The sequence below is a fragment of the Mesocricetus auratus genome, unplaced genomic scaffold (genome assembly GCF_017639785.1).
Source record: "Mesocricetus auratus isolate SY011 unplaced genomic scaffold, BCM_Maur_2.0 Super-Scaffold_100004, whole genome shotgun sequence".
Lineage (NCBI taxonomy): Eukaryota > Metazoa > Chordata > Mammalia > Rodentia > Cricetidae > Mesocricetus > Mesocricetus auratus.
The window spans coordinates 27,868,437-27,884,633 of NW_024429189.1; the positions used below are offsets into that span (position 1 = coordinate 27,868,437).

At 42.0% G+C, this 16,197-nt stretch overlaps 1 protein-coding gene across 13 annotated transcripts in view; it reads right to left on the minus strand.

The window, feature by feature from the left end:
* Ccdc148 (coiled-coil domain containing 148) overlaps positions 1-16,197 on the minus strand; it is a 261,051-nt gene that overhangs the window by 141,126 nt on the left and 103,728 nt on the right. For 10 of the 13 annotated variants that reach the window (XM_040745389.1, XM_040745390.1, XM_040745388.1 and 7 more), the window contains 3 exons: positions 15,929-15,937; positions 6,687-6,825; positions 3,039-3,245 (listed from right to left, as the gene is read on the minus strand). In XM_040745389.1, coding sequence (XP_040601323.1) covers positions 3,039-3,245; positions 6,687-6,825; positions 15,929-15,937 — 355 coding nt within the window. The remainder of the gene's footprint in view (positions 1-3,038; positions 3,246-6,686; positions 6,826-15,928; positions 15,938-16,197) is intronic. The other 3 variants (XM_040745393.1, XM_040745392.1, XM_040745395.1) reach the window with 2 other exon arrangements.

Below are 16,197 nucleotides of genomic sequence, written 5' to 3' on the forward strand. Positions count from 1 at the left end.
CATGCCCACAGACCCCTTGGAGCTGGAAAGAACAGGAAAAGATCTTCTTCTGGGCATGACAAGAAAGTATCTCCCTCTCAAGAGCCATTAAAGGCACCAGGCAGTTTGCCATGGGGAAAATGTCCTCAGGATCACTGGAGGCTGAGCCCCAAGGTCCAGGGACTATAGATTAATGAGGAAGGCAGAGTGGCCCTTCCCTATGGGTACTGTGTCCAGTGTCTAGTGACAACCTAGCACAGGGGAGGTGAGAGCTAAGAGTGTCACCGGAAAGCCTAAAGCTCCCTTCCACACAATAAACAAAATCCCAACAGCTACAAAAGGACTAACACAACTGAACAGGCATCTGCAACGGGGATAAAAAGCAAAGAACTAGAGATCTACAAGGATGACACAACTGGCATTCTAAGCAATAGTGGCGAGACTACCTTAAATGCCATTCCCCTATAATGAGATTGATGACTACCTTATACACCATCCTAGAGCCTTCATCCAGTGACTGATGGAAGCAGAGGCAGACACCCACAGCTAAACACTGAAGTGAACTCCTGGACCCCAGTTGCAGAGAGGGAGGAGTGATGGGCAAGGGGGTCAAGACCAGGCTGGTGAAGCCCACAGAAGCAGCTGACCTGAACAAGGGGGAACTCATGGACCCCAAACTGATGGTTGAAAGGCCAGCATGGGACTGATCCAGACCCCTGGAATGTGGGTGTCAGTGAGGAGGCCTCGGCAATCCATGGGGCCTCTGGTGGTGAATCAGCATTTATCCCTGGCATACAAATGGACTTTGGGAGCCCATTCCACATGGAGGGATGTGCTCTAGGCCTGGACACATGGGAGAAGGCCTGGGCCCTGCCTGGGATGATATGACAGACTTTGGGGACCCCCATGGAGTGCCTCATCCTCCCTGGGGAGTGGAGGGGACATGGGATAGGGGGCTGTTGGGGAGCAGGAGAGAAGGGGAGGGAGAGAGAGCTGGGATTGACATATGAAGCAGGTTTGTTTCTAATTTAAATTAATTTTTTTTAAAAAAAGGAAAGATTTGCTGAGACAAAATACCATTAACTGTTTTTCTCATCTTTCTAGAAGAGTCCAGAGACAAGCAGTGGATTGGGAGAAAATAGAGAGAGACAGAATGTATATAGAGAAACGTAGAGAGCGTACAATGAGGAACAGAAAAGCAAGGGATCTATGAGAGAAACGGGTAAGACTTGAGTGGAAGGTTCACTGGCAGTGAGCATAGGGCTCTGTCCTTATGTTAAATGTATGTGAAAGCCACAGTGAGGTCCTCATTTGCCAGACTGAACTTGAGACTGGCAGAGCCAATGCTGGTGAAAACATGACGTGAATGAAAACCACTTTGGGAAAACCATTTTAGCAATGTTTACTCGAGCTACATCCACTGAAACCTTGTGATTTACCCATTCTGCTCTCACAGACCTAACAGAAATCAGCACGTCTGTTCAGGAAGGCAAAATAGCAAAAATCAGAAAACCATATAAATAAACTGTATGTGTGTAAAATGAAATACTATACAACACTAAAAAGAGCAAATTATTCCAGCATGAAACAAACAGGCATGATGAGCATAAGAAGTGTAAAGGCTGAATCCTCAACGGTTTGATGTGCATCAGACCACTGTAGTAGACAAAATATGTTCACAGAGATGAAGTCAGAAGAGGGGGTAAGGGAGCAGCCTTGACTAAAAAGAGCCATGAGCAAGCCTCTGAGCCACAGAAATTTGTTTTATATATGCTGTGTCATATTCAATGTTTACATGGAGTATAATAAGTAAATGTCATTCCATAGTTCACCAAAGAGCTTGGCTGCACAGTTACCTCAGAGCAGCACACCACTCCCAGCACAGCACAAGGGCTAACAGCAAAGCTCACAACGAGAACAGAGGCGGCCTAGGAGTGCAAGGACTTTCCCCAGCCCCTGAGCCTGTGTTCCCTATCAGCCTCCCAGGATGAGAAACACATGGCGGCTCCATAGCCTGAGGTAGATCAGCCTAGAAGAGACAACTTCTATCTTTTTAGGTTCCAAACTTCCGCAATGTGAAAAGGAAATCTTCCCACTAAAAAAAATGTCAAGCAAGCATGTTTCCTCTAATGTTTTCAAACAGGCATTTGTTTTTAGATATATTAACACTATGCTATAATATCTGCCAGGGGTTTTTCCATTAAGAGAATAAAATTTCTTATTGTGCCCTCCTATATTACTTAGCAGTAAACAAGATGACTACATCTTGTTGCACGCGAACACAGTTTGTTTAACAGTCCCTGTGACTGCAAAGGAGTGTGCAGATACTTCAGCAGAACATGCCTTCCATTCTCACCCGAGACGGCATCTCTGTATTTACCTGTGTGCAGGAGACAAGCACACTCCATCCTTCCAGCCACAAGCTCTCCAAGCATACCAAAGCCCCCTCTCTGGGTCAGAGGAGGAACAAAGCCCCATCTACACCCTCACACCTTTGCTGAGGGCCACACAGGACCACCAAGCTTGTTCCCGCATGTTCCATATGAATCTTCTTGGCCTTTTCAGCTCTTCTGTGTGAATGGAGTTTGGCTCAGTGTCAGACAGTTCTATCTAGCCACAACCTGACAACACCTATGGCACGTGTTAGACGTCACCATCAAAATTCCAGTACTAATACCCTGTTACAGTAACCTTAGGTTCAGCTCTATGAAATTGCTGGCCACTTTTTTTTACCTGAATGAACTGCAGTATCTTACTGTTCAAAACAACAGTTTACATCAAGATGCGCTTTCCAGAGAGTGAGTTTCAGGTAGAATTTGAACAGTGGTAGACTTTTTTGTTTGTTGATTTAGTTTTCATTTTTGGTTTTTGAGACATGGTTTCTCTGTGTAGCCTTGGCTGTCTTTGAACTCACTATTTAGGCCAGGCTGGCCTCAACTCAGAAATCCGCCTGCCTCTGCCTCCCAAATGCTGGGATTAAAGGTGTGTCCCACCATCAGATGGCATTGGTAGATTCTTAGTGTACACCTGGTATCAAAGCACCCATTAAAGCATCTTACCTTGGCTTTCAAATCAGCACACAGTTCCTGCTGTCGTTTTCTGTCCTTGGCCAACATGCTCTCCATTTCATGGGCTGCACAGGCCTCAAGGAGGGTCAGCATGGCTTTCTGTATAAAGTCTTTCCTACTCTTAGTCCAGCTGTCTATCAGGATTCTTCTCTGCTCTCCAGCAAAGTGATACTGGTCATAGTACTTCTCATGTTCTACCTACAAAGGTAACAGGCAGAAGTAACTTATCGGTCTGAGATGATCCTGTATTTTCTGTCACTGTTATGAAGTGGATAAACTTCATTGTAATCAGTGATTTTCAACAACTAGGGACAAACATTCTCACCATAACCAGGAGCAAGACACAGGCTCGAGTCCTCAGAGACGGTGTCTAACTGGTAACTAATGATGTCCCTTGATTGTCTAAGTCCTCCGTTTCCTTGCTAGGATGGGAGCAGGCCAGGTGGTCCCTGAAATGACTCTTGATTCAAAATGGCAATGTTTCAACAGAGAGCATCCTGCCTCCCATATGTAACTTCAAATACTCCCCTTTTAAATCAATTTTGGTATTTTAAATGATTATATTATGCTTCAGTTAAACAGCATACTTTGATGAAACATTTTTAGTGCCACCATAATCTTAGAAAGTCACAGTTTTGCTTTAACCACTAAAGTGCTCAGTTGTTAGGATGCTCACAAGTAATTCGGGTGATGGCACCCTTCCTTTCCCCCACCTCCCATGAGGGTCATGGGTTCTCACACCGGCAGCAGGAATTTCTTCCCATGGTGACTGGCAACCATGGGGAGCACAGAGTCCCAGGGCAAGCGCAGAGACAGGGGCAATCTGGCATGTCTAAAATCCCTGCAGGTGATTCATTTTCAGAGTCACTGCTAGAAGTGAGTGTTGACTTTTCTAATATAGTCCACACCTCTGAATCTGATGAATTACTTGATCCCTAAGTGGCTAGGCATTAGGGGAAAAAAGCAAGGTAAGATACGCTCCCACATAAAGCAATGCTTTGGGTGGAATTAATTAGGATCATGATAAAGCAGATCATGGTCTCACTTTGACCAGATACAAAACACATTCTATACAGTTCTTAGCTTTGTTCTATAAAGCTAAAAATACACTAAACATTTGTCAAGCATCAAGGAAACGAAGCACTCACTGTGCAGAAATATATGGTAATCAATCCAATGTAGAAAGTTAATGTAAAAATCTTTATCACATCAATAGTAATAAGATATAAAACTCTACAGTTACACTTGATGCTAGTTACTGAGGCAAACAGAATAGGGAATGGAAAAAACCTCTAACTTGATCAATTAAGAACTTTTAAAAGATCTGTAATGAGTTACTTAAAGACCAAAATTAAATATTTACTACATGGGGACCCGACCCAGCATCATTAAGACCATTAAGACTGATGGAGGGAAGGAGACTCACACGCCTGACTCTGGGTGACTTGCCCAGGGTAGCGAGGAGATAGCACCTCCTGGGCCTGCCCTGCAACAGTCCAGCGCTGTTAAGGTGAGCAAATATATAGGGGAGTATGGTGAGAGAGGGGAGGGGGGATCATGTATTCATGTCCTGTGGAGAAAGGCGGATCTGAAGAGATGAAGGCTGGCCCTGCCCCCTCACCAGCTGCAGCAGTCTGGAGAGTGAGTCCTCCACCTCACCTGGGCAGCACTGTAGAGCTGCCCCTGTTGGTGGCAGGTAGGGTGAGCCAGCCCCAAGAAAGCGCGTACAGGAGATCTGGCCCTGCCTCTCATCTGGTATACAATAGAGTCAGCAAGGAAGAAGTGCCCCGCTGACTCCTCACCACCTGTGCCAGTTGGGAAAGGTGGCCCCTCAGTCATGAGAGTCGGAGAGCTAGCTGTCCTTGGCCCTCAGCGGTTTCAGCACTCGGGAGAGTGCCTGCAGAGCTGGCCCTGGTGGTATAGGTGTGGTGAGCCAGCCCTGGGGGTATGAAAGCAGAACTGTTCCCACCCCTTGCTCCTTGCTGCACAGGGTGCACTAGCCAGGGCATTGCTGGAGAGCTCACCCTGGTGGTGAGGACAGAGGAGATCGGAAGCGCTGATCCCAGGCTCAGAACCGGGGCTATGAGCTGGCCTTTCCCAGTACCCACCCTGTCTATGATCTTGAGGAGCACATGAATGGGCCAGTCCTGCAGATCCAAAGCTGTAGGATCTCCACAACACAGGCAACAAGATATCCAGGAGTCCTGGTGAGGGCCCAGGATCAATGGTGTAGCAAAATCCAGAGGCCTCAAAGCAGACCAGTGACTCTTTACAAAGAACACTTTTGAGTAAAGATGTACGGACTAAAGGGTATACACTGTGTGACTCACGTGTCATACTACAGCTTCCACAATGAGATTGTTCTTTTTCTTTTTCTCTTAAATTGTATTGTATTGGGGGGATTTGCAAGGTCAGAGGGCAGACAGAAGGGATGGAGAGATGAATGGGGTCAAGACGAGTAATATGAAAGACACAAAGAATAAATAAAACTGTTTTTAATCTCTAAAAATTGAATTAACAAAACTAGGTATTTACTACACAGGGTCGGAGAACGGACCGAAGAAGGATGAGAAGGATGGGAGATGACAGCCACACTAGTTGTGTGGTCTTGAGTTTCTTCACCGCACATTATTGGTAACAATGGTACTTCATCCATTACCTCATGCACTAAAGGACTGTCACAGGACTGACAGAAAGCAACATCCGAATGCATGCAATTCACTTCTTAATTTGAAACAGTTGCAAAGGTGAAGTGTAATATTTCACAGCATGGCTCATTTAAAAGTTAAATTGGCACAAGCTTGGGGACATGGGAATTCTTGCCATTGTAGTCATGGCCACTACAGAATGAAATAATAATTTCTCAATTTCTTGTCAGGTAACTTTCTGTTGTGCCTTTGGTTCCTGAAGTGGCGCGTGTGTTTGGAACCATGTGGGAATCAGGCAAAGCTGTGGTGATGGAGGCTAGTCGCATTTCCCAGGCTCTGCGGGTAGAAGGCAAGCATTCCAGTTTCAGGCAAGAGTCAGATCGGCAGGGTCTCCATAGTGAGCAGGTAAGCAATGGCATGAACTCCAGGGGTGAAAGTCTCCAGGCAGGGGAGCACAGTGTACTGGCCCTGACCTTCCCCCAGACTTTATAGACTTAAAACAGGACCCACACAGGTTTGCAAACTGTCATGGTATCTTCTATAGTAGAGGAATAAAGAACTCTCGGAGCACTAGTGTCGTGGGGTTTTCATTGCTGTGAAGAGACACCATGACCACTGCAATTCTTATAAAGAAAACATTTAATTGAGGATGGCTCACTTACAGTTTCAAAGGTTCAGTCCATTAAAACCAAGGGGAACATGGCAGCGTGCAGGCAGACATGGTGTTGGAGCTGAGAGTGCCATGTATTGCAGGCAACAGGAAGTCAACTGACTGTCACACTGAGGGAAGCTTGAGAAAAAGAGACCTTAAAGCCCAGCCCCACAGTGACACACTTCCTCCAACAAGGTCACATCACATGAGAGTGTCACTCCCTTTCAAACCACCACAACTATTTAACAGACATACATTTGTCTTACTAATTATGGGTCACTAAACACTGCAATTCACAGGCATATAGGATATATATAGTAACCATCAGGATGCACTCACCAAATCATGCCTAGATTTGTGAGGAAAGTATCTTTGTAACATGTCCAAGTACAGAGTCCTTCTGCCAAGGAGATTTCCAGGGTACTGGTCTAAGACAGCCTGGTAAATCCACTGCTCTTCTTCACTTAATTGGAAGTTTCTGGAAGCAATAAAAAAGTCACAACACAGAGGTGAACAATCATGGCGTTTAAGGGACTTCTAACTGTTCAAGCTATTAGCAAGTCGTGAAATCACAGAAGATGAAGCTTTCTTTGAAGATAGTGTCTCACTATGTTGTTCAGCCTAACCTCAAGAGAACCCCGAGATTCACTCCCACCCCCAGGAAGAAGAACAGTGGGAATGTAGCAATAGGCTCATCTGAGGCATTTTTCCTCATTGTTAAGCACTGAATGTTTTCCAGGGAAATACTAAGCCCATGTACTGTGAATTCTTTCAGTGCTTCGTTTGATCTTGCCATAGTTCCAGGCATAACTTGAAGATGTTGGTGAGACACTATATTCTCCTAATATGTGTTGTATTTTGCCTTTAGCAATATTTTAAAAACTGTCACCAGGGAATGAAATAGATAAACACTGGAAAGATAGTTATTAGGGATAAAGATTAAAAAGAAATTTTCCTTATTCAACAAAGTTCCCATTTCTACACTGGAGGAAAGCATAAATATAAACAGATGAAACTTTTACATACAGAAGAATAAAGACAGATTGAGAGTGGCAGTTAATGTGAGGTTTGAGCTCCAAGGCAAGTCACATAAGCTTGTACTTTATTCTCTTTACCTCATGCTTTGTGGATAATACTACAGACTGGTGATGAAAAGAAACACAAGGATGCCACATTTCTGATGACCAAATAAATAACTTGGGTTTTTATTGAGTTTTCGTAACATTTATTTTGTGTATGTGCATGTGGGTACACAGCAGGTTGTAGGTCATCTTACATAGAGTTGGTTCTCCCCTTCTACCATTTGCATTTCAGGGGTTGAATCAGTCATGTGGCTGGGTGGAAGGACCTGTGCAAAGAAATCACTTGTAAACAAGATCCTGCAAGTTGTCCTAGTCATGTGTCCAGTCTGTTCCAACACACCTAGTCCCTTCTCACCATTTTTATATATAATTATTTAACTTCATTTTATGTACATTGGTGTGATGGTATCAGAATCCCTGGAACTAAAGTTACAGACAGTTGTAAGCTGCCATGTGGGTGCTGAGAATTGAACCTGGGTCCTTCAGAAGAACAGATGGTGGTCTTAACTGCTGAGCCATTTCTCCGGGCCCCCTTGCCAGCACTTCTAAGCACTGGGATGATTCACAATCTGCATAAAGTATTGGCAAAGTCCTATGCAAAGTGAAAAAGTTGCATTGTCAATTTGAACTCTAAACTGATTAATGCCTCTTTATATTCTGATTTTATTTGCATGTTATTATTACTCCGTTAAGTAAATTAGAATAATCAAATACAAATGCAATCAGGGGAAGTATTAATAGTAACGAACATTTTTTTGATCCAAGATGGATTGCCATTGTTTATTTCTACTGTATCAATGATCTTACAACTTAGATTATGCAATTTCATTTTTTTCAGATATCTTTCTGCCTCTGAAAAATATGTGACATTTTTAAGAAAATAGGACACCTTTTAAGTGAGTGGAATTAATAGGAATTACACCACCTCATACAAGGTCAGGTAGTTCCTTCAATACACTGATAAGGGGCATGAGAAAAAAATTTAAAGAGAAAATTCTCCATACCTACTACCTAAAGGGAAGAAGAAAGAGGGTGAGAGATGGACCACCAACAGGAAATTTTTCAGTATGTCATAATAATCTAATGCAGGAGAAATATTAAAATGAATTCATTCATGAACAAACCGAGTGTTTTGGTTCCAACTGGATTGGTTCTGTATGTGAAGACAGCCAAAGGCTTCTGCATATAAAATACCTCAAGTAGAGAAATTAACCCAGGAGAAAAGCTTTCCTGAGTGCACTTGGCATTTAAAATGCCCTCAGGTTGTCAAGGACAATGCCTCAGGTCCTCTCTCAAGGACCATTTTCATTCACTGTAATGGGGATGCATTTTAACAGCAGTTAGCAGGAGAAATTCTTCAATATCATCCCGCAAGCAATAGAAGAACATAACTAAAGTTCATGCCCTTGTTAACGTTTTAAACTATCTCCAAAATCAAAGTGCCCTGAACACAGTTGAATTGCTAGCCTTATCTGATTCCTATGTTTGTGAGATATTCACCATGGGAGAAAGGGACAGAACCTTTGTCCAGTAAGTTTCTGTCCTTTTAAACTATTACTCATCTATACAATAGTGACTGTTTCTTAGGGGAGATCCCCATCACCAAGATGCCACGAGTCTGGGCTGGTGACATCTAGAGATCCTTCTCTTCTGAGGACAATTTTCCTGGGCCACAGGGGAAGCACCCCACTCTGAGACTCCCCTCCCATGATGCTTCCAAGGCCAAGCAAAAATGGCAGCTGAGTGATAGACATAGGTCAACAAGGCTTTCCCAGTCAGTTCCCTCCAATGGGGCTAATGCTGACACCAGTTTAGTTCAAATGACATCAGAGTCATCCTCCACCAAGATGCCCTCCTGCTGAGGCATCTCTCCTCTATTCTGCCTCCCTCTAAGCCTTCTCAGAGCATCCTCTAATAGTTCTGTTGTTCCAGGAACCCATCTTGGTTTTGTTTCTGCAGAAATCAGCCTAACATAATCTACAATCAACCTCATGCATAATTTTCAAAAACAGTTTGAATGGTTTGATAAATGGAGAAGTAGATTTAAACTAATTACTTTGATGGCTTCGCCTACTGAATAATGGTACAAGATTGTAGCTGTCCACAATGTGCGAATAGCAAACATTTACTGAAATGCTTTTCAAATACAAGCACATATTAAGCAGCACACACTGTTATAAATAAACACAACAGCAACAGAAGAATTTGTGACATTTGGTTCACTTTTATAAATTGCTTGAATATATTAATTAGTTGCTATTTAAATGACATTAAAAGCCACTTAAATGTATGAGAGAACTATAAAACATTTAAACCAGATATTTCAAACTAAGTACGCCCTGTATAACAATGACATCCGTTTTGACCTTCCTGTTGATTTGAGAAGCTTCACATCTCAACTGTCTTTCTCTATTTACTAAAATTACACAAGTTGTAAGTCATTTTTCCAGTGCATGAAAAGTAAAATTTAAAAAAATGTTGAAAGGAAATAGCATGTTAAATATCATAATTATTATCATTTCTAGAATAGTTATAGCAGTTTCCGGAGGAATAGGCCTAAATCTTAAGACAAATACTCACACAGGCAATAATAACAGCACAACCACCCATATCCATTAGATTGCTCTTTGAGAGGAAAGGGAGAGGATTCACTACTGCACACAGACCTACACATGGATGTGCACAGACACATACATACACATACACACACGCACACACACACACACACACACACACACAGAGAGAGAGAGAGAGAGAGAGAGAGAGAGAGAGAGAGAGAGAGATGGCATAGTAAAATCCAAAAGGAGCGAGTGTTATATAGACTTTCCTCAGTGTAACAAAGCAGCCATTTCTTAGAAACAGGACCTTTTAGCCACTAAAATAAAATTATATTCCACATAAGGGTGGTCTAAATTAAAACTTGAACATTTATCTCTCCTAATAAAACCTTGATTTTTTATTATTACAAAAACAAGTTTGTAAAATAACTAAGACAGGGTTAGCTTCTACCTTACAAAGTTTTTGCACAAGTTAACCAATTCACTGGTGATTATGGTAACAAAACACACTAAGTTAAAAAAAAATCCCTTATCTTTCTGAAATAGAAATTTGTTTAATTTCTAAACTTTTCTAAATAAAACACTGCAAGTATCCTAAAATTTTGCAACTAAAAATACTGCATACAGGTGTTCAAGAGATGGATGATCCAGGATTTAAGAGCACTGCAGAAGACCCAGGTTCGATTCCCAGCACCCACATCGAGCTCACACAACAGTATGTAACTCCAATCCCAGGGGATATGATGTCCCCTTCTAGACTCTGTGAGCTCCAGGCAAGAATATGGTGCACAGACATAAGTACAGGCAAAACAGCCATACATATAAGACTAAATAAATTAAATTATAGAAATACCTGAGACCAAAGAAAAAATTTGTGAGCTATTTACCATTTCTATTTTATTGATCTATCCAAATTTTATACTTAAATATGTTTTGTAACTTCATTTTCCTTAGAGCACACCCAGACTTCTCAGTGTGCATGTTCCCAAGCGCTTCTAGCAGGTCAGGATTTCAGGGTGCAGAGATTGAGACCAGTGGCACTCAGTCCCCCCTCTCCTCCACCTCCAAACACTGAGGTCACACGTGCCATTTCATTATGATTTTCTAAAAGATGAGGCAATGCTATTCATTCATAAAACAAAGAGATCTAAACTGGGAAAATTCAGTTTGACCCTGGCTGATTTCTACTAAACTGCATGTGCTTGAGTCATTTCAAAAAAACCTATGTTGACTTGCTATTCAATAAACTTCTATTTCTCACCGTAGTGAAGGCTTCAGACACTGGTAACACCTTGACTCAGTACCAGGCATGAAGCAACACACATAGGGCCACTAAGGACATCCCCAAAACCCACAGAAACAGATAGGCACTCCAAACCCATTGTACTCGGTGTAGGCAATAAACCCATCCCAACTAAGACAGAGGTATATCTCAGCTGGTGATAAAATCCCGCAAATCCTGCAAGTTTGAACACTGAGATACCTGTAGTCATCACCAATATTGATAAGAACTGAAGAAGTCACATAGACACTATGTGAAAGTATCCAACTAAAACCACAGCCAATGAAGACTGTCCAATTAACACCCAGAAAGTATTACCAGGAATAAGACTTGCCATAAAAGTTACCCTGTACAACTGATAGAGGCAACTAGTCAGATGCACAAAGGTTAGTATAAGGACACAGAACTATGACACAACAAAGTGACATGCAGGATATCTCAAGGGAATAATTGTCAAAATATAGACAATTCAACTACGAAAGTAATGTATAATGTGAGTGTGACATTCAGCAAAGAAATAAACAATCAGGAAGGAAAATGCCACATGAAATCTACACATCATATGCTAGTTACAAAAATAAATAAAAAAGAGCAACTGATGATCTCATGAATTTTTCAGGCAAATGGATGAAACTAGAAAAAAATTATCCTGAGTGAGGTAACCTGATAGGGATGTCCTTCTGCATGCTGTGAATATATGTTTCTTATTGGTTGATGAATAAAGCTGTTTCAGCCTATGGACAGGCAGATCTAGCCATGGAGGAAATGTAAGTGGGTCTACCAGACTAGGAGACTTTGGGGAAGAGAAATGTGGAGAGTCAAGAGAGAAACACCATGTAGCCACCAAAGGAATAACATGCCAGAGCATTATGGGTAAGCCACAACCTCGCGACAACACATAGTTTAATAGAAATGGGTTAATAATTAGGAGAGAGCTAGCCAATAAGAAGCCCAAGCCATTGGCCAAAGTTTATAATTAATAAGCCTCAGTGTGTTTGTTTGGGACTAAACGGCTGCAGGACCAGGAGGAACAGAAATTCTGTCTTCAGAAACCCATATTCAGAAAGACAAACATGGTATGCATTCACTTATAAGTGGATATTAGATGTCAAGCAATGGATAACCAGACTACAATCCACATCTCCAGAGAATCTAGATAACAAAGAAGACCCTAAGAGGCACACATGCATCACCTGGGAAGGGAAATTAGAAGAGCTCTAGGGGGGAAACTGGATGGGGGATGTTGACGAGAAGAGGTGGGGAATGTGGAAAGAAGGGAATGAGACGGCCAAGGTGGGGAGGGATGCTGTGGAAGAGCGATGAAAGAGATACCTTAATAGAGAGAGCCACTGTGGGCTTAGGGAGAAACCTGATGCTAGGCTAACTCCCAAGAATCACCAAGGAGTGTTGTGCCCAAATTCTGAACCCCAAAATCACCAAGAGGTCTACTTCAATGCAAAAGCAGAGTCTTTTATTGTAGATGTTTAGCTCGGGCCCTTCACCCCGCCACCATGGCAGATGGCTGGAGAAAGACTCCAAACAACCTTGAGGCAGGGATCTTAAAAGGCAGCTTAAGGGGAGTGTCTAGGGGGATGAAACAGTCTCAGGATTGGTGCGCTTCCAGGTTTGGTTGACCCGCCCTGTGTTGATTGGTCAACTGGTTGTTATGGCCCATAGGCCCTCCCAGGGTGGATGCTATGTTCTGCACGTCACTGTTGTGCACTGTCCGTAAAGCACACCCAGAGCCGTAAAGCACAGTTCCTTGCCACAAAGAGGTCATCTGACCTTAGTGACCAGGACAGGAGCAGCAAGGTCATGCAAGCACATGTTAGCCTGTAATGGCTGCTAAAATGGGGGACTGGTCACTACAATTCCAGCAGCCCATGAAAAGCCAGGCATGGTGACACGCACTTATAATCCCAGCAGTAAATGGAGGCAGGTGGAGACATGATGATTCTGGGGACTCAATGACCAACCAGTCTAGTTTAATTGTAAGTTCAACAGCATTAAAAGAGTCTGTTTCAAAAGAAGTGGAGAGTGTTCCTAAGGATGACACTGAGGCCAACATTTAGCCTGCACACACTTGCACACTTGGGTATACATGTACATTTTACAACAGATCTAAGTTTCAGGTTTCAGGGGTTTTTGTTGTTGTTGTTTGCTTGCTTACTAGCTTGTTTGTTTTAAGGCAAACAAGTTTTTTTTTTCAACAAAGGTCATTAGTCAACACCTCCCCTGAGAGCAGGGATTAGGAGGGAAGCATGTACGAGGCCTGAGCCAGGTCCCACAGACTGTGACCAAAAAAGAGCAGTTCCTATAAACCCCGAAAACAGGCTGGGACTTGCCCCAGTATGCCCAAAGATGAAAAAACAAAAACCTCAGTCAATCAAAAATAAACTAGTGTAACTGCTGCTTGCTTGAGCAATCATTTTGAGATGGCCTAACTGTTCCTGAAATTCCCCTAAGTGTGCTTAAAAGAACCCTGCATGCTCCTGTCAGGGTCACTGACGTTTTGGACAGGTGACTGACTCTGTACACACTTGGAAATAAACGCTCTTTGTTTTTGCATACTATTTGAGTCTGGGGTCTTCCTTCAGCATTTTCTTGGACCTTACACACACATGCATTTTTAAAGCACGAAACAAAGAGATGATTCTAAAAATGGCAAGAAAAACTCAAATACTCTTAGGAGAACTTCATTAAACTAAGAGCAAGCTTCTCCACAGAAACTTTAAAAACCAAGAAAGAACTGTATGAGTATTCAAAGTCCTAATCAAACAGCACATTTCAACTTGGAGCACTGTACACAGCAAAGCTAATTGGAGAAATACAGAAGAAATGGGGTGTTTCAGAAACAGACACCAGGAGATTCATCACTCCCTGGCTAGCCTTACAAGGAATACTTAAAGTTACTCCACACAGATGTGAAGGATGTTCCCTGCCATCTTGGAAACATAGAAAGTTGAAGACTCAATAAGAGAGGAGACACACAGGAGGAATAGAGAAGAAAGTCAAACTCTACCAGCACTGAAAAGAGACCCACATATGAACAAGAGACAAAGGAAGAGATTTGCAAAAGAACCTGAGGGGGAAATATCAAAATCACACAAGAAAGTATTTCTCAAAAAATAACCTTGAATGCAAATGAATTAAAATCCCCGTTTAAGACACATGGATTGAGGATGGGGAGATGACCTGAGTTCAGATCCCTAACACCTATGTAAAAAAAAAAAAAAAAAAAAAAAAACACAGGCATAAGAGTGCACTGGGGAAATAGTAGAGATGAGTATTCTACTACTGGAGCTTTCTAGCCAGCCAGACTAGCCAAATCAGTGAGCACCGGGTTCAGTGAGAGACACTGTCTCAAAGTAATACTGCGAAGAGTAATTATTTCTTTGAGACAATGTCTCTGGATGCCATCCTGTGGCCTACACACACACACACACACACACACACACACACACACACACACACACCTGCTTGCACACATGAACATGTATACTGATGTGACAAATACACATGCAAATATTTTTTAAACCATCATAGACTGGCCACATAGGAAAAATTAATAAGATCTAGCCACATGCTGTGCGGAACTCAGTTTGCCAATAAAGAAATGCAGAAATTGAATGTGAAAAAGCAGGAAAGGTATTATGCAAATACAAGTCCAAAGTAACAGATAAATACTTTGAGTTAAATATTGTGGAAAAAACACTGTCACAATTTAGTGATAAAGGGACAAGTTCAACAAAATGAAATAACAATTGTAACTATATCGACATCTAATGCTAGAACATTCAATCATAGTGAAACAAATATAACTAAATTGAAAATTAGAAAGATTTCAGATAAATAACCCAATGATCCCACTCAAGGAACAAGAAATGCAAAATCAAACCAAATCCAAAATATTACAAAGAAAGACATTACAAAGGCCAGGATAGAAAAAAAAGAAAAAAGAAAAAGAAATTGAGACAAACCAAAACTACAAATGCTTAATGAAGATAAGTAAAATTAGCAAACTACTTTATAGGAAAAAGAAAAATTCCAACAAAGAAAATCAAACATGAAAAAAAGTGACAGCTGATACCACAGAAATAAAAAAATTAATAAAAGACTATGTATAAATAAATTTGAAATCTGGGAGTAATGGATAAATATCTAGATCTGTATAGATATGTATATGTGTAAAATCTGTTGCCCTAGTTAGCTTCTCTGTGGCTGTAATAGACATCATGACGAGAAACAACTCAGAGAGAACAGGGTTTACCTGGATCACACTTCTAAGCCACAGTCTTTCAATGAGGAAAGCAAGTATCAAGCACAGGCAGACACAGCAACCATGGAAGAAAGCTGCTCCCTTCCTGCTCAGCCAGGTTTCTCATAGGTGAGGACCATCCGCCTAGGGATGACCCCCTTACAGTGGGCTGGGCCCTTCTACATCAACCAGCAACTAAGAGGCCAAGCCAACTGAGGAAATTCTTCAGTAGAGGGACCCCTCTTCTGAGGTGACTCAGGGGTGATCAAGTTGACAGCTGAAAGTCAGTACTACACCTATCAAAAATGAAACTCTGTCGTTGTCAGCACTGTGGATGAAACTGGAGGATACTGATGAAAACAGGTAAAACACAGGGACCAACCTTGGGTGATATCACTTACATATGAAAGCTGAAGGTTTGTCTCAATGAAGCAGCGAGTAGAACAGTGGTCACCACAGCCACGGACGTTATGAGAAAATGAAGCAGAGAAAGACGATGGTCAACAGATGTGTGAATTGGGACAAGAATAAATTCTAATTATCTAGAACGGCATGGGACAGCGATGATTGACAAGAATTAGTCTAATGATTTCAAACTGCTAAGAGAGAGGATTTTGCTGCTGCACACTCAAAATAATAATAAATGTGTAGAATGATAAAAATGCCGATT